At 41.0% G+C, this 19,512-nt stretch overlaps 1 protein-coding gene across 1 annotated transcript in view; it reads left to right on the forward strand.

Annotated features, from left to right (window-relative positions):
- The window catches only part of LOC133616225 (immunoglobulin superfamily DCC subclass member 3-like), a 262,060-nt gene that overhangs the window by 157,135 nt on the left and 85,413 nt on the right, over positions 1-19,512 (forward strand). The window contains exons 3-5 of the mRNA XM_061975393.1: positions 4,829-4,973; positions 8,344-8,474; positions 8,773-8,910. Of these exons, the coding sequence (XP_061831377.1) occupies positions 4,829-4,973; positions 8,344-8,474; positions 8,773-8,910 (414 nt within the window). The remainder of the gene's footprint in view (positions 1-4,828; positions 4,974-8,343; positions 8,475-8,772; positions 8,911-19,512) is intronic.

Genomic DNA, 19,512 nt, shown 5'->3' on the forward strand with positions numbered 1-19,512 from the left:
TCCATCCTCTGGGGAATTAATCCATGCAAACCACAGGTTGGAGGATCCGTAGGTTATGAAATAACAAGGCATGAAATGTTGGCTGTCTCCTGTAAGTCCACCCCCATCCGATGTACTGCAATTGGGCTTTACATTTAAATGAGTAAAGGAGGGAACATTATGGACAAAGAGGACCTCATAAATGAGTTTGCCGCTGAATTCGCCATCGACGCCGCTTTTGTTCTGTCAGGGGAAGAAATGTGAAGTGCAGCCGTGTATGAGGAAATTGATGCGTCTGTGTTGAATTTTTAAAACACGCCTGACCGACCTAGTTACATATGTCGGGAAATCTATATGTTTGTTTTCACAGATCACCTTCAGCAAGCGTTCAACATGGCAGTTGGACAAGGAGGAGTGTTATTGTTGTGATTGTGTGTGTGTGTGTGTGTGTGTGTGTGTGTGTGTGTGTGTGTGTACCGATAGAAAAAATCCTCACCTGTAACACTTTAAAGGCCTCTCATGTCGTGCCTGCAGGACGCAGTGTGGGTCTGCATGGCTGTATATGACATCTTTTCACTTTAGTAAAGGTCACGGTGCTGTGAAGCAGCGATTAAGAATAACTGGGTTTGTGTTTTGCTCCCAGGCCCCTGAGAGGTGTAAACTGAAATGCATTTTCAAGCCTGATAGAGATCTTACGATTCCTAATGCGTTCTGACTGGCCTGAGTTCAGACACTCCCCCTAAAGTACACATCTATGTTAAACATTAGTTCCCTCTTCATAAGTAATTCCTTTAGTAGTGGAGGACTGTTGAATATTAAACATCTTGAAAGTTCAAAGTTGCCTAGTGTATGTGTGTTATTTTCATTTGTGGGGTGGTTTTGTCACATAGCCTGGCTTAAAAAGAGCATCAAAGGATGATCCAGGCTGGTCCACTAATAGTAGAGACCACGATGCTTGTCATATAGAGATGCTCTTCGGCTAATTACAACCCAGTTTATCACATAAAGCTTTGAAGCTATAAACTTAAAATTATTTTTTTTAAGTATTAGTTTTAGTTTACTTATTTATAGTATTTTTATATTTAATATACATTAGTACCTCAAATTACAAATGTAGTTGTTTTTTCCTTGATGGAGCTCTTTACTCAAATCAACGCCACCCAGTAAATTCATCCATCCCATCCATTTTCTACCGCTTGTCCCTTTCGGGGTCGCGGGGGGCGCTGGAGCCTACTCAGCTGCATTCGGGCGGAAGGCGGGGTACACCCTGGACAAGTCGCCACCTCATCACAGGGCCAACACAGATAGACAGACAACATTCACACTCACATTCACACACTAGGGCCAATTTAGTGTTGCTAATCAACCTATCCCTAGGTGCATGTTTTTGGAGGTGGGAGGAAGCCGGAGTACCCGGAGGGAACCCACGCAGTCACGGGGAGAACATGCAAACTCCACACAGAAAGACCCCGAGCCCGGGATTGAACTCAGGACTACTCAGGACCTTCGAATTCAATTGAAATCAATTTAATTGGTCCCAAAAGATCACAGTTTGAACATGTACCATGCCTTTCAAAAAGAAAAACAAACTTTTACTGTAGGCAGGGGATTCATATGGCCCCGTTCCCGAGTGGCTCTCACGTCAGAATTGTGCAATGCAGTCTGCTGAAAATTAGGGAAAGCGCCACTCTACATAGCAACTGACGCTGTGGTCAAAGTTGGAATTGCCACAAATCACATTTTAAGATATTCAACACTCTACTGCCATCTGGCGGCTAAAGTGGATAGTGCACCCCTCCAATTCGTCACACTTCGTGTGTCAGGTAAACCTGGACACATGGGGCCGTATGAATCCCCTTCCTACTAATACAGCATAATGTCGTACACACAATTACTGTATTTTTATGAAGTAATGTAATAATAATGTACAGCATTTATCTTGGAGAGCAGACTTCTATGGCAGTGATTCACTAGTGGTAAACAGACTCCATCTAGTGGTACGCCAAATAATTACTTAATTATGTGGAATTATTTTATTGTATTCATTATTTTAGTACAGTCTTTTTTTCCCCCTATAGTCAAACACAGTGGAGAGTAAGCTACCGGATGTTTTGGTCTAATTTTACGAGGTTTTACAATAATGGTGGGATGCTGGTAAGTCAAATTTTTGCTTACATCTTTAACATTTTAATTAACCAATTGACAGCTCTTATCTTAAAACACTCTTAAATCGGGGCACTCTTAAGTTGAGGTACAGTACTATTGTAATGCAACATTACATACTACATATTCTTAAACTGTGTAGGGGGCTTACTCTAGTTTTATGCCATAAAAAAGCAGTTAGATATTCAAACATAGTGTTACTGTTCAAACTGTGTGTAATGTGACAGTGGCCAAAACATATACATGACATACTCCTCTGCCTTGTTCTTAATGAATACTTAGGCCTACTACACCACTTTAGTTTAATGTTGGTCATTATGGTGGTTCTATGATGAGCCAAGTGTTTTCTGAGGTGGTAGTTGGTCAAAAAAGTTTGAGAACCACTGATATATTATAATTATAGTATTGATATTGTGTTGCGACCTAATAAAATACAATAAAATAAAAATGCCGTTTTTTTCATCAATTAATCATTTAAAATATGGTATAATAGTTTTTTGTCTTTCGTTTTTTTGTATTGACACAAAGATTATTTTAGTATTTAATATTTGTTTACTTACTATGGATTCAGGAGGAACAGTGTGGCTTTCGTCCTGGTCGTGGACCTGTGGACCAGCTCTATACTCTCGGCAGGGTCCTTGAGGGTGCATGGGAGTTTGCCCAACCAGTCTACATGTGCTTTGTGGACTTGGAGAAGGCATTCGACCGTGTCACTCGGGAAGTCCTGTGGGAAGTGCTCAGAGAGTATGGGGTATCGGACTGTCTGATTGTGGCGGTCCATTCCCTGTATGATCAGTGTCAGAGCTTGGTCCGCATTGCCAGCTGTAAGTCGGACCCGTTTCCAGTGAGGGTTGGACTCTGCCAAGGCTGCCCTTTGTCACTGATTCTGTTCATAACTTTTATGGACACAATTTCTAGGCGCAGTCAAGGCGTTGAGGGGATCCGGTTTGGTGGCTGCTGGATTAGGTCTCTGCTTTTTGCAGATGATGTGGTCCTGATGGCTTCATCTGGCCAGGATCTTCAGCTCTCACTGGATCGGTTCGCAGCTGAGTGTGAAGCGACTGGGATGAGAATCAGCACCTCCAAGTCCGAGTCCATGGTTCTCGCCCGGAAAAGGGTGGAGTGCCATCTCCGGGTTGCGGAGGCAACCCTGCCCCAAGTGGAGGAGTTCAAGTACCTCGGAATCTTGTTCACGAGTGAGGGAAGAGTGGATCGTGAGATCGACAGACGGATCGGTGCGGCGTCTTCAGTAATGCGGACGCTGTATCGATCCGTTGTGGTGAAGAAGGAGCTGAGCCGTAAGGCAAAGCTCTCAATTTACCGGTCGATCTACGTTCCCATCCTCACCTATGGTCATGAGCTTTGGGTTATGACCGAAAGGACAAGATCACGGGTACAAGCGGCCGAAATGAGTTTCCTCCACCGGGTGGCGGGACTCTCCCTTAGAGATAGGGTGAGAAGCTCTGCCATCCGGGAGGAACTCAAAGTAAAGCCGCTGCTCCTCCACATCGAGAGGAGCCAGATGAGGTGGTTCGGGCATCTGGTCAGGATGCTACCGGAACGCCTCCCTAGGGAGATGTATAGGGCACGTCTGACCGGTAGGAGGCCACGGAGAAGACCCAGGACACGTTGGGAAGACTATGTCTCCCGGCTGGCCTGGGAACGCCTCGGGATCCCCCGGGAAGAGCTAGACAAAGTGGTTGAGGAGAGGGAAGTCTGGGCTTCCCTGCTTAGGCTGCTGCCCCCGCGACCTTACCTCGGATAAGCGGAAGAAGATGGATGGATGGATGGATGGATACTTACTATGGTATATTATATGATAATTATGTATTTTTTCACTGTTATTTTACAGAGAACAAAGAAATAGGATAAAATTGCTATGGTATGAAAAGGGGTAGGACTAAATAAGCTCAGCTTCTTCCTACTCCTTTTCGGACGTGCTGTAATGAAACAACTGGAAATATGTGATGAATTGTATGGTATGCATGTTCGAAATAAACTGAAACTGAGCTAAAAAAAAAAAAATCATTAAAAAAATAATTATTTGTTGTACAACACAACAAAAGTCGCCTTAATGTTTATGTTTGATTTCTACAATATATTAACATTGAACATAAAAAAGACAGAAAACGGTCACGTATATTTCTCTTGTAAATTTCATGGCCGTTTTTTTGTTGCATCTTCATCATTGTACAGTATACTGAATATGTAGTTGTAGTAAGTTCTTGTGTCCGCCACTGAGTTCACTAACAAAAGTGACGTTTTCAAAAATGAGATGAATGCAGACCTTCTAGTCCTACACAGGAGGAGCAGTCAAGTGTTTCCATGTCGAGATAGGTGTTTTGAAGAAGTGACATTCTCGTCGGCTCGTGAAGAAAGAGCCCATACACGGAACCAAGCTCTCCATTAGAGATGATTTATGGTGCTTCCTTGACCTGTGGTCACAAGCTTTGTGAGCTGACTGAAAAAAAAAAGAAGGGTGACTATTTTATTTTACTGTTCGCGGAAAAAAAATGAAAGTATCCTTTATTGACGGTAAATTCCCAGAAGGGCACATTTAACGTTTTGCAAAGAGAAGTTGTTGCACATGTATGCAGAAATATGTCATTATAGTTAGTTTTCTCGCATTGCGTTAGACAGTGCACGGCCAAAATAATCAAAACACTTCACTCTGCTCTTCCCTTAGCCATGGCGGACTTCCACGTACAACCAGAGGCGGTGCATGTGGAGGAGTCTGGTGTGGCCAGATTCCAGTGCCAGATTCACGGCCTGCCAGAGCCCGTTATCAGCTGGGAAAAAGATGGCCGTCCTGTGGACACCAAGGACAAAAGGTTTGAATTGTAGTACATCATGACTGGTGTTGTCCCGATACCAATATGTTGGTACCGGTACCTAAATTATTTCGATACTTTTCGTTACTTTTCTAAAAAAAAGGGACCACAAAAAATTGCATTATTGTCTTTATTTTAACAAAAAATCTTACGGTACATTAAACATATGTTTCTTATTGCAATTTAGTCCTTAAATAAAATAGTGAAAATACTTGTCTTTTATTAGTAAGTAAGCAAACAAAGACTCCTAATTTAGTCTGCTGATGTATGCAGTAACATATTGTGTCATTTTCCATTCTATTATTTTGTCAAAATTATTAAGGATATGTGGTAGAAAATTAAGTATTGTGTGGCGGAGCGGTACTTTTTAGAAGCGGTATAGTACCTAACATGATTTATTAGTATCGCAGTACAATACTAATACCAGTACACCGTACAACCCTAATCATGACACACTAACAGTGTTGGGTTAGTTACTGAAAACCAGTAACTAGTTACAGTTACTAGTTACTTTATTTCAAAAGTAACTAGTTACTTTAACTCAGTTACTTACACCAAAAAGTAATGCTTTACTGTGAAAAGTAACTATTTAATTACTTATATATATATATATGATTATTATTATTATTTTTTTTTTTTTTTAAGGCCCCCTTTAATGCCCTTTTAGCCTTCATTTCTGTACTGTTATTGCACTGGAGAATAATATAATCTGTTGATCAACTTGACATGCATTTGCATCACTGAACTCTGCTAAGCAATGTGGTCTACATACAACACACAAAGACACAGATATGTTTCAAAGGGCCAATTTGTTTCAGGCCAAAACAAATTGATAAAACTATTTTAAATAGCTGCAACATAACATACATAAGTAACAAACAGCATAATAATAACATAGCTGTAAACCAAGGAAGGCACACACTACATACACAAAGCCTAACCAGGCGTTTTTTTCTGTCTGTCTGAAGCCCAGAACACTACACATTTCCCCAGTTTTAGTTTAGAGATAAGGAAAAATTAGCCTGGCCCTAGCATCCCTCTTTATACTTGTGAACTTTATAGTCCATACATTTAGAGTGATGTGATAATCAAACACTCTAGAAGTCTAGAATGAAAGAGTATATAAGAGAATTGACAGTGTGTGTGTACCTTCAGTGCGCAGTGCCTCGTTAAAATCCAGCCGCTGTTGCTTAGGAGGTGAAGTGTGTCCCGCTTTACTAGCTTCGTCGAAGCATGTTGCTTTTGTAGCTGTTTCAGCACATTTGAATTGCTAGGATAGGATCTTTGATCCAAGACAACTTACATTTAACTAAAATATTATTTTCTTCGTGGTTGACAAAACAAAAGTAGTGAGAATATCTCCATGTTAAGAAACTGGCCTTTGGCTCTGCCATGTCTTGTTAGTAAACACAGACACACACCCCCGCCCCACACACAGAGCAGCGCGCCTCTTCTGCGTCGCCTTTTCTGCAGCTCTCCAATAAAACACACTCAGATCCTCTCAGTTTCTAGCCGATACTACATAAAAAATAATGTAAAATAACGCAGTCACTCGTCATGTAGTAACGGTAACTGAGTTACTGAATATAAAAAATAACACGTTGGATTACTATTTACCGCCGAAAGTAACGCCGTTACAGTAGTCCCAACACTGCACACTAATGTGATATGCCACTTTATTGGCGATTTATTGTTTACTACATAAGTAGAAAGTATGGGAAAGCACATCTTAATTGATCAATCAATCAATTAATGAATCACATTTTGGGCCAGAGATTTGTACGTTGCTTTTGGGATCTTAAAGTTCAGCAAACTTTTAGAAAATTCTATTTTTTTTTGGAGTGAACTGGAAGGGAGATCGGGTCCTCTCATCCCACATTTAGTGTCTGACCTCACAAATGTCCTGCAGGACAAAAATTCTCCATCACACTCCAAATTCCTCATGGAAAGAAAAAAAATGTAAAAAGAAAAAAAAAAAATTAAATTGTTATATGTATCCAGTGATTATACTATAAAGTTATTTTCTATTTAACTTCACCAGTTTTAGATTATTTTTATTCAAAATCGCTGAATTTTCACATTTGCCGTTCAAATACTGAGAAGAGACGGTGGGGTGAACAGCAGCCAGTTGAGGCACGTCACTCAGTGCCGCAACATGGATTCCGGACTCGGCTAACTGCTGGCCTGCTGTGCTGTGAGACTGTATTGCTATATGAATTATATTATACATTTCCATAGTTTAGTTAGCTGAGGTATATAATGTACAGTGTATTTTGTCAACAACTGTATGTGTGTAACGTATTTCTTGTGCTGAGCGATCATAAAACGGCTGCAAAAGACGCACTGGCTGAGGCTCGCCTCCTGCACCCCCGCCGTAGAATTGTTATATCAACTAAAGCCCACACTTAAACTTTCCACGTGCAAGATTGAATCTATTTTAAAAAAATATTTCATAAGAAGCCAAAAAGTGCAAAAACAATAATGTTCGTGTTGGAGGAGTTGTGAATGACTGCAGGGACACAACATTAAGTACACCTGCAGACTGCAGGTGTATCTAATTCACAACTCCTCCAACACGAACATTATTGTTTTTGCACTTTTTGGCTTCTTATTAAATAACTTTTGTAACCTATTTTCATGGGCTTTCCTCTTTGTGATGTTAAGTTCCTGTTATGCCCTTTTATACAGTATATGCCTTGAGCTTTTATTTTGAAGGCGCTAAGAGCGGAAGTGATGTCACGTTGCGGAGGTTTTTGAAAGAAGGTAAATAAAATGGTCCTCGTGTAAACTGGAGCCTCCGTGTTTGTTATTTTGTAGTTTCATACAGTATAGGCGACATTTATAAACCCTCGGTTACACTTTTTTAAATAGATTCAATCTTGCACGTGGAAAGTTTAAGTGAGGGCTTTAGTTGCGGCGCATGGACTTAATTTCTAAGTAAAGGTAAGACCATAATAACGTTTTTTTTATTAAATGTACTTTTTTGTGTGCTACAGTTTGTATGTGTAAAGTTAAAGTTAAGTTAAAGTACCAATGATTGTCACACACACACTAGGTGTAATGAAATTTGTCGTCTGCATTTGACCCATCCCCTTGATCACCCCCTGGGAGGTGAGGGGAGAAGTGGGCAGCAGCGGCGCCGCGCCTGGGAATCATTTTTGGTGATTTAACCCCCAATTCCAACCCTTGATGCTGAGTGCCAAGCAGGGAAGAATGCTGGTATGAGCTTTTAAACATAACCCGTTAACTGCTGCCAATCAAATGGTGAATAAGATACTCTTTAGGGTTCATATGTTTGTAAATCTGACTGTGATGAAGTCAGTGCCTCACCAGCCATCAACCTCACCGCACGTCACTGTTTCCCCTATAGGTACACCCTTTTACCGACGGGTGTCCTGCAGATCACAGGAGTACGCGAGGAGGACCGTGGAAAGTTCTGCTGTGTGGCACATAACAGTGCAGGAGTAAAACACAGCACTGAGGCCCTCCTTACGGTTTCAGGTTGGTACATTTTCCCCACCCTAACGTTCATATACTGTACTACAAAACAGTCTTGTTTTTTTTATTGTAGAACACATTGTCTATAATAGATTAATAGCTTTTTGTTTTATGTTCTGGGTCCTGATCTTTTCTTGCCGCTTTCATCCCTCAGGTATATTCCCAAGATTTTCCAAAGCTATTGTTTATCTACCTGATCTAAGAGATTCAGTATATCGGTCGAGGCCCTGTAGAGAAATCCAATTAAAGGACACCATCCATCATTCTCATTCCTATCTTATATGTGCTTTTTTTTTTCCAGGTTCCCAGTCTTCTGTCTACAAAGAACCAATGATCCTAGTCGGACCGGAAAACCTCACCCTCACTGTTCACCAAACCGCCATTTTGGAATGTGTTGCCACAGGATATCCTCGGCCCATCGTGTCTTGGAGCAGGCTAGGTAATATAACATTAACAAAATAAAGGTTCTTCTTGCATATCCACCTGAGAGCCAGTGTCCTCTACAGTGGACATTTGTGTTTGACACAACAGGGCTATTCTTTTCTCCAAACTTTGGAACTCTGACAAAAGAATTAGACATAAAACAGTGTGCACTACAGAGAATGCTGAGTCGTATTTTTATCAATATTAAAATCACAATTTATGATCTCGATTATTCATCATGTAGGTAAGACGTAGTCTTCACCACAGGTTGGCAATCTACTTGTGGTAAAGGGGGTAAACTTAACATACCGTATTTTTCGGACTATAAGGTGCACTTAAAATCTTTTCATTTTCTCAAAACTCGACAGTGCACCTTATAACCCGGTGCGCCTAATGCAGTGTTTTTCAACCACTGTGCCGCGGCACACTAGTGTGCCGTGAGATACAGTCTGGTGTGCCGTGGGAGATTACGTAATATCACCTAATTGGGTTAAAAATATTTTTTGCAAAACCAGTAATTATAATCCGCAAATAATAATAACGTTATTGAGTGTGAGTCCTGTCTAGAGCTCGGCAGAGTAACCGTGTAATACTCTTAAATATCAGTAGGTGGCAGCAGGTGGCTAATTGCTTTGTCGTGATCACAATATGCAGACGACAGCGGGAGGCAGTGTGCAGGTAAAAAGGTATCTAATGCTTAAACCAAAAATAAACAAAAGGCAAGGGCCGCTAAGAAAAGGCATTGAAGCTTAAGGATGGCTATGCAGAACAAAACTAAAACTGAACTGGTTGCAAAGTAAACAAAAACAGAATGCTGGACGACAGCAAAGACTTACAGCATGTGGAGCAGACGGCGTCCACAAAGTACATCTGTACAAGACACGACAATCAACAATGTCCCCACAAAGAAGGATAGCGTCGGCACAACTTAAATAGTCTTGATTGCAAAGCAGGTGCGAGGGAATAGCGTTCAAGGAAGACATGAAACTGCTACAGGAAAATACCAACAAAACAGGAAAAGCCACCAAAATAGGAGCGCAAGACAAGAACTAAAACACGACACACAGGAAAACACCAAAAACCTCAACATAAGTAATGTTGTGATGTCACAGGTCGTGACAGTACACCTACTTTGAGACAAGAGCTATAGTGATGCAGGGTTGGTTATGGTTTGAATTCATATCCAACAATTGCGAGAACGAGTTTTTAATTGTCAATATCGGCTGCTGAGTTTAATGTTTCAATGATTTCTGCTGGTTGTGTGCCTCCGCATTTTTTCAATTAATAAAATGTGCCTTGGCTCAGAAAAGGTTGAAAAACACTGGCCTAATGTACGGAATAATTTTGGTTGTGTTTACAGACCTCGAAGCTATTTTATTTGGTACATGGTGTAATAACAAGTGTGACCAGTAGATGGCAGTCACACAAAAGAGATATATGTAGTAAGTAAACAACACCAACATTTTGTATGTTCCTTTGAAAATATAGAGCATTACACACAGCGCTCAAAAATCTCTCAAAATATTTTAGTACGACTTTGGTAAGCTATGAAGTTGCACCGCTTGATGGATTGCAATGTGCTTCAACATACGAGTATTCATTATGGTGTGTGTGCTGTAAGGTAAGACATATTATCTGGCGTTTTGTTTCGCAATATTATGCAAAAGCAACTTTTCTTACCTTCTGGTACCTGCTGATTTGTATTTGGGATCTGCATAAGTCCTGAAAATCTGTGCGCGTCCGTCCTTTTAGTCTGTGGCGACACCGTAGTCGATAAGCTTCTTCTTTTTCTCTATCTTCTTGTTATGGGACATTCGCCCTCCGCTGTTGCCATTTCTAATATAAAGAAGTGTAAAGTTCTTGCTTATATCTGTCAGTAAACTCGCCATGAAAGCGCTAAAACATACCGGTATAGTGAGTTTACATTATTCACCCAAGGAACATTAGTTATTGGAGAGTTCCGGTCGGACGGTTTTTCACAGGACACATTTCCGACGTTATTGCACTAGTGAGCCACGGATGAGGAGATGCTGCTCTGTTATTGATTGAAGTAAAGTCTGAATGTCATTAAAACAGTTAGCCCCATCTTTTGACACTTCTTCCACTCCCGTCCTTGCACACTACATCGGCACAACAAAGATGATGGGGAGAACACGCTGTCAAAGGTGAGCCACGTAAATAAGACCGCCCATAAAACGGCACATCCTGAAGCGACTGTCAGAAAGTGGCTTTAAGATGATCTGTAAAACATAATTTATGCAACATTTTGACCAAAAAAACCACCATTACATGTTATGTAGACCACAAGGAAATGTTTTATATTTAGAAAAAAAAAATCATCATATGACCCCTTTAATGCGCCTTTTGTATGAAAATAGACCTTATTAGACCCGCTCATCGGCAGTGCGCTTTATAATCCAATGCGCCATATGGTCCCAACATTTGGACACAAATGCAAGTTTGTAGTCAAAATGAAATCAAATGCACATTTTCAAATCATTTGCAACAAAATAGCACACAAGGTTGTCAGTCTTGGTCAAAAATAGGACTCAATTTTTTTTTGATTAATCACGTGCGTTAACGCAATAATGTTAACAGCCCTATTTGAAAAGACAAATATTTTTTTTTGTTCATCATTAGTACAGTATTAACATTATTTTTAATACTTAATATTAATATTTTATTTTTATTCTCATTACATTATGCCTTGAGCTCTGTTTATCTTTTTTTTTAAATATATATATATAAAACAGCTACGATCCGCAGGTGGTCCATGTGTCATCACATGTACACCCTCGCTTGACCTAATCATACATTTGTCTATTTGTGGTGTGAGACATGCTTATGACAAAATACAAAAATATATCATTTTTTAGTGTGACAATATTACTCAGGTTAGAGTCTCTCAATGCGCAATTACTTTTCTGTATTCCCATTTATTTGCATGCACAGATGCAAGGGCTGCATGAATTCCAATGGGGAGCACTATTCGCCGGTGTTGGCACTCGATGGAAAAGTGTCTCTAGACTCTATTTAGCATGATGGCTAGCCATTAGTATTGCTAGTGGAACTCCAGGGAAACAAGCAAAACCGCACGTTGTGCATGCATCCACACATGTCACTGTTAAATACCAGCAGTGCTTTTTTTAACGCACACCAAGAACTCCACAGAAGTGCCGGCCACAACACCCGGGGGGTAATTACGTAAATGCCGGCAGGTGAGGTGGTGGGTGTGGTCATGGAGCTACGTGCACATACACAATGGCCTCTGGCATTGGCGGGGGCGTCTTCACGGGGCTTTAAGACAAGCTTCTGTTGCTCTTCTGCCGTACGGCCGAACAATCTCTGGTGGTCCCCGTTTTGCGTGATATTGCTTGTATTTACATGACGTCATGTTCGGCTCACGTCTGGCCCATTAAATATGTGAGGCGCCATTTAGCCTTTCTTGAAGAAAAATGCCCTTTGCTTGCGTTGTTTTAAGCTGTATGAACCGTTCAAAACGCAAAAAGGATAAACATTTCAGTTCCTCGAGAGGTAATCAAGAAGGGTGAAAAAATGCATGTTTTTTACGAAAGACAGTGAGAAAAGTGGCACACACTCTAGTCCAAGGGAGCAAGCGGAGTCGAAAAACGCACAAGTTGGCAGGAATCACTTTGTCAAGGTTGTTTTGATATATTTTTAATCTACTAAGTATTTTCTTGATATTGTTTGTATTTACATTTTTAACAAACAGATATTTGCATCAGCTACTTTGTCAGGAAAGGTTCTATGTCTCCCCTCTTGTTTATTTTGTACACACATAAGTCAGAGTATATGTGACAACGGGACAAAAATCAAATATGATGAGTCAGGAATTGCTGGTTAAATGGATATGTAGTCCCGTGTGTCAGCAGTCGGGTGCTAGTCATAGTTGGTGTACATGGACGCGTCCTCGCATGATCACCACTTAAATCATGAAATGCAACCTTACCTGATGAAAAACAATGCATAATTTGACCGGGAGAGTCTTAATACCAATTTCTTTGTTCCAGCCACACAAACAGAAGTTGAAGGCCTCCGTGCTTTCCTAAGTTTTCATCTGTTTTGTCATGTAGAATGACGTCTGGAGCACAAGATAGTTCGATATGTCTAGAAACAATACCGACGTATAATCCTTGGGATCACGCAAAAATCTTTTTTTTTTTTTTAAAGTACAGGCATCAATTATATCGCATGGTTTGATTTTTTGGCTCGTATCTTCTTTTTGCAGGAAGATCTAGGCTCCTTGCGTACTCAGATAGTTTTTGCGCTGCTTGCTGCTTGCAACAGTCATCTTGGCTTGGTTGACCATCATTTTTTTCATTTCCGGTAAGAAGTCACGTGTCGGAATACAAGCAATACTGATTAGAACATAATTAACAAAATTACTTAATTCACTAGTTGGTTCTCATGGCACACTCGTTCCCATTGGGTTGAGTTTTTTTTGCCCTGATGTGGGATCTGAGCCGAGGATGTTGTTGTGGCTTGTGCAGCCCTTTGAGACATCTGTGATTAAGGGCTATATAAATAAACTTTGATTGATTGATTGATTTCTTGAATATCACTGAAAATCACACTCATGGCAACCAAAATCGTGATCATAATTAACTTGTGAATAATTGTGTAGCCCTACTTAGGAGAATAGGTGTTATTTTAATTTGGTGCGCAAAACGTTTGTGTTACAATGGGCCTGATCTCTTAAGATCCAAATACCAGACGCTAAACTGCAAACTAGAAAATTGTGTGTACTGGTATGCTCTTTAAGGTCATTGCACAGGTAAAACGAAATTTAATTTTCACCGCAAACCTACTCAAGATTAGACAAACAGGAACGGAATAGGAATGGTGATGAATCGGCACTTACGGCGTGGGAAAAGGTAGGCGCTGGTGGAGGATAAGTAAAAAAAGTTGATCTCAGACTAGGCTCCTATATGGGGGGTTGAGGGAGGGGCACAAACTGAGGCACAGAAAAAACAACTTGATAGCACATATACACATGTTGACACAGAAACCACAAGACTTGCAACAGGCATCGGGCCCGAAGCTGCCAGTTACTAGGGGCGCTGCTCCGTTGTCCGTCATACCACGTGGGGTGAAGCGGTAGGAAAGGCGTGGGGTGGGGGTGGGGGTATGTGTGCATATGTAGCCATGGCCAACAATGTGTGTTAAGTCTGTAGGCCTAGAGTTGTTCTGCAGACGGTGGCAAAGGAACATAGTTTATCTTTCCAGGTGTTGTTTTGTCTTTGCTGCAATGTGTTGGAGGGGAATCTTGAAGCAACGACATTGCCACGTCATAGCCAGGGAAAACAATCAAGAGTAGAATGGTTGGGATTGAGCGAGCAAAAAATAATTAAACTTTTTACTCTAATTGTCTATTTCTGGTCCTCAAATTCATACTACAGGGCAAACGGTCTGATGTTGTCCAGAATAATAAAAGTCTGAGTTCTGCCCGCATCCTCCAATCATTTGTGGCAGCTTTGGGGTACTTTAAATGGCTGCCAGCATCTTCCGATTTGTCGATACATCAGGGCAACGTTTACTCCAATCAGCAGATACCCTGTTATCATGATTCCGAATAGGTAGATAACGTCAACGTCCTCGACTGCGAGGGTCGCCAGGCACGCGGCACTCCTCTTCTCCCAAGAGTCCGGCGTTTGTCTCGCAACAACCGTTCCGACAAGACAGACAGGTTCTCCTGAACCCGGATCTTGTCAATTTTGTTGAGAGGTTGATCAATTCCATTGGTTAGATTTTGGAGAACAGTGCAAAAAGAGGAAACAAGAAGGATAAACAAGACAGGATGAGATAAAGAGGCAAGCAGGGCAAACACGGTAAGGGGAGGGAGCGCGACGGCCCTTGCCAAAAGCCAAGAGAGAAAGAGTAATAAAGTGGCTTTTACCATGGAAGTACTTTTTTACTGCACACTCATGTTATCATCATCATGTTATCATTTTGCCAATTTTTGAAACATGCAGCAGACATTTACCAATTTTTCTGGCCCTTTTATAAGAATTCCCGCAGTGCATCTACAAACCCCGTTTCCATATGAGTTGGGAAATATTGTTAGATGTAAATATAAACAGAATACAATGATTTGCAAATCCTTTTCAACCCATATTCAATTGAATGCACTACAAAAACAAGATATTTGATGTTCAAACTCATAAACTTTCTTTTTTTTTTGCAAATAATAATTAACTTAGAATTTCATGGCTGCAACACGTGCCAAAGTAGTTGGGAAAGGGCATGTTCACCACTGTGTTACATCACCTTTTCTTTTAACAATACTCAATAAACGATTGGGAACTGAGGAAACTAATTGTTGAAGCTTTGAAAGTGGAATTATTTCCCATTCTTGTTTTATGTAGAGCTTCAGTCGTTCAATAGTCCGGGGTCTCCGCTATCGAATTTTACGTTTCATAATGCGCCACACATTTTCGATGGGAGACAGGTCTGGACTGCAGGCGGGCCAGGAAAGTACCCACACTCTTACATGTTGAAATCCCTAAATTTCTTATAAATTGCACTTTGAGAAATGTTGTTCTTAAACTGTTTGACTATTTGCTCACGCAGTTGTGGACAAAGGGGTGTACCTCGCCCCATCCTTTCTTGTGAAAGACTGAGCATTTTTTGGGAAGCCGTTTTTATACCCAATCATGGCACCCACCTGTTCCCAATTAGCCTGCACACCTGTGGGATGTTCCAAATAAGTGTTTGATGAGCATTCCTCAACTTTATCAGTATGTATTGCCACCTTTCCCAACTTCTTTGTCACGTGTTGCTGGTATCAAATCTTAAAGTTAATGATTATTTGCAAAAGAAAATGTTTATCAGTTTGAACATCAAATATGTTGTCTTTGTAGTATATTCAACTGAATATGGGTTGAAAATTATTTGCAAATCATTGTATTTCGTTTTTATATTTTATATGTACATCCAACACAATTTCCCAACTCATATGGAAACGGGGTTTGTACAATGGAACCAACTTTTTTAGTGCACTGGAGATGTGCTCACGAAAGATGCTGGCATTAACGGCGAGCGTGCGCCAGAATGTCGCAGATGAAAGAAAATGCATATTGCAAGAAGTTGTTTTTTTTTCATGTAAGAGATATGTTAGAAATATCTCCTATATGAAAAAACAAACGTCATTTAGAAACACAAGCAGACACCAAATCGCATCAATTGAATTTGTTTTAATTAATCCCTTAAGTCAGTATTTTTCAACCACTTTGCCGCAGCACACTAGTGTGCCGTGAGATACAGTCTGGTGTGCCGTGGGAGATTATGTAATTTCACCTATTTGAGTTAAAAATATTTTTTGCAAACCTGTCGTTACGGTCTGCAAATGATATGTTGTTGTTGAGTGTCGGTGCTGTCTAGAGCTCGGCAGAGTAACCGTGTAATATTCTTCCATATCAGTAGGTGGCAGCCGGTAGCTAATTGCTTTGTAGATGTCGGAAACAGCGGGAGGCAGTGTGCAGGTAAAAAGGTATCTAGTGCTTGAACCAAAAATAAACAAAAAGTAAGTGCCCTTAAGAAAAGGCATATAAGCGTAGGGAAGGCTATTCAGAACAAAACTAAAACTGAATTGTCTACAAAGTAGACAAAAACAGAATGCTGGACGACAGCAAAGACTTACTGTGGAGCAAAGACGGCGTCCACAATGTACATCCGAACATGACATGACAATCAACAATGTCCCCACAAAGAAGGATAAAAACAACTGAAATATTATTGATTGCTATAACAAAGTAGACGTGGGAAATATCGCTCAAAGGAAGACATGAAACTGATACAAGAAAATACCAAAAAAAGAGAAAAAGCCACCAAAATAGGAGCGCAAGACAAGAACTAAAACACTACACACAGGAAAACAGCAAAAAACTCAAAATAAGTCACGGCGTGATGTGACAAGTGGTGACAGTACACCTACTTTGAGACAAGAGCTATATTGATGCATGGTTGGTTATGGTTTAAAGTCATATCCAACAACTGCGACAACAACTTTTTACTGTCAACTGATTTTTGTTATTTAATGATTTCTGCTGATGGTGTGCCTCTGGATTTTGTCAACGCAAAAAATGTGCCTTGGCTCAAAAAAGGTTGAAAAACACTGCCTTAAGTCATCCAGCAGCTATGAAATTATAAAATTATATTGCTGAATAGAAAGTATTTTGCACGTCCTTTCGAGATGTACTAAATAAAGACACAAAAGAGCTCCTGTAGTACAGTTTTGTTCTGTGTACACTCCATGATGCAATGTGAACGCAAACCACCTAAGGAATAAGCTAACATCATGTTGGTAAGTGCATGCCTCCTCTCCTCATGAAGCCCTAGGAAACAGATGTGATCTTGGAGAATAATTGCAATGCCGGGCTGAGGCATAAGCAATTAGTTTCCCCCTCCCTCAGTGCATATTTTTATTTGTGACTATCACTCACAAATGTCTTTATCAATTCTTCAATGTGGCATCTGTTTTCCTTACCATTTATCAAATCTGATTTGCTGCTCCAAATATAAACCGGTGCCCCTCCCCTCAAGCCGTGGGAGCATAATCACATTGACGGTTCAATCTTGCACAATGTCTTCAGAATGAAATGCTAACACGATGGATTTGTACGTATTAAATTACCACAGGGAGGCTGGGAATGAATCTAACAGTTTCACATCAGTCTTCACCTAATGCCGGAGTTTGTTTGCTGCTATTCATTGAGCTGCACCACACCCTGCTAGCACCGGCGCTTTCTTTTCTGACACTAAGTTAATTACTTCCTGGCAAAGGGAAGTGAGAACAGAAGAAATAACAGTGAAAGGAGCAAAAAGAACAAGCTGGACCGTTCCCTAGTAAGTCGTTAATGATGGAAACGTAGAGGAAAAAACACCATGATGCCACACCCTAAGAAATAATAGAGTAATTCATCAACACATTTGTTGAGGCTAATTTTCCATTCACTAATCAATACACGATTGCAACTTTTCTGAAAAAAAAACAAGTAAAATGTGTTTCTCGTTTTACAGGAGACAACTTAGGTTTAGGCTGACTGTTGTCAGGGTTAGGTCAATTTTTAAATGTTTAAAGAGTTTCTAACAATATACAGTAGTAGTACCTCAACGTATCAGCAGTGTTGGGACTAACTCGTTACTAAGTAACGCGTTACTGTAACGCCGTTAGTTTCGGCGGTAACTAGTAATCTAACGCGTTATTTTTTATATTCAGTAACTCAGTTACCGTTACTACATGATGCGTTACTGCGTTATTTTACGTTATTTTTTAATGTAGTATCGGCCTGAAACAGAAGAAGTGTCGTCCTTCTGTCTCACAAGGAAAAGAAAAGGCGTGCTTTCCTCGACCGAGGAGCGGAGCGCAGGGGAGACGTTCCTCCAGGGCCTATGTACTTCGGGGCTAACACCCTTCACTTTACCCGGCAGTGGGTCTTTACAGCTCCGGACTCGAGGGTGAATGACGAGGCCGGCGGTTTGTTGCAATTTTGTGACTTTATTGGTGTCTTGCACGCAGCCATCTACCAAGCTAGAGCACCTGCACGCACTCACTGTTGCGCTCCCTCACCTCTCTCGCCCACTCACTCACTGACGTCACTCACCTCACAAGCTGTCATTTCTTAAAGGGCCACACACACACACACATACGCTACTCTCATAACAACTAAAAAGACATCATGGCGAAGCCAGAAGTCGAGTGTCTTAACATGGAGACATTGTCACTACTTTTCTTTTGTCGAGCACAAAGAAAAGAACATTTTAGTTAAATGTAAGTTGTGTCTTGGATCAAAGATCCCATCTACTTAAAGTTAAAGTGCCAATGATTGTCACACACACACTAGGTGTGGTGAAATTATTCTCTGCATTTAACCCATCACCCTTGATCACCCCCTGGGAGGTGAGGGGAGCAGTGAGCAGCAGCAGTGACCGCACCCGGGAACACTGCCCAAAACAGCAATTCAAATCTGCTGAAACAGCTACATAAATGGTAAATGGGTTATACTTGTATAGCTTTTCTACCTTTTTCAGGAACTCAAAGCGCTTTGACACTATTTCCACATTCACCCATACATTCACACACTGATGGCGGGAGCTGCCACGCAAGGCACTAACCAGGACCCATCAGGAGCAAGGTTCAAGTGTCTTGCTCAAGGACACAACGGACGTGACTAGGATGGTAGAAGGTGGGGATTGAACCAGTAACCCTCAGATTGCTGGCACGGCCACTCTCCCAACTTCGCCACGCCACATAAGCAACATGCTTCGACGAAGCTAGTAAAGACAGACACAGACTCCGATGCCACTTCACCTCCACCTAAGGAGTTTAACGGAGGCAATGCTAGCCAGGACAACATTGATAGAGCCATTGCAGCGTATGTGCTAGAAGACATGCAGGCTATTTCTACAGTGGAGTCACCCGTTTTCTGGCAGCTAATTAGCATGATACCGGCGCCAAACAACAAATGGCACGGAAAACATGTTCCAAGTACCTGGACAGTGAGTACATAAACATGGAAAGCGAGCGAAAGAAAACACTCCAAACTCTGCCTCTGCTCATCATTGAAGGTTCACACTGTCAATTCTCTTATATACTATT

Source organism: Nerophis lumbriciformis, linkage group LG15 (genome assembly GCF_033978685.3).
Source record: "Nerophis lumbriciformis linkage group LG15, RoL_Nlum_v2.1, whole genome shotgun sequence".
In the NCBI taxonomy this organism is placed as follows: domain Eukaryota; kingdom Metazoa; phylum Chordata; class Actinopteri; order Syngnathiformes; family Syngnathidae; genus Nerophis; species Nerophis lumbriciformis.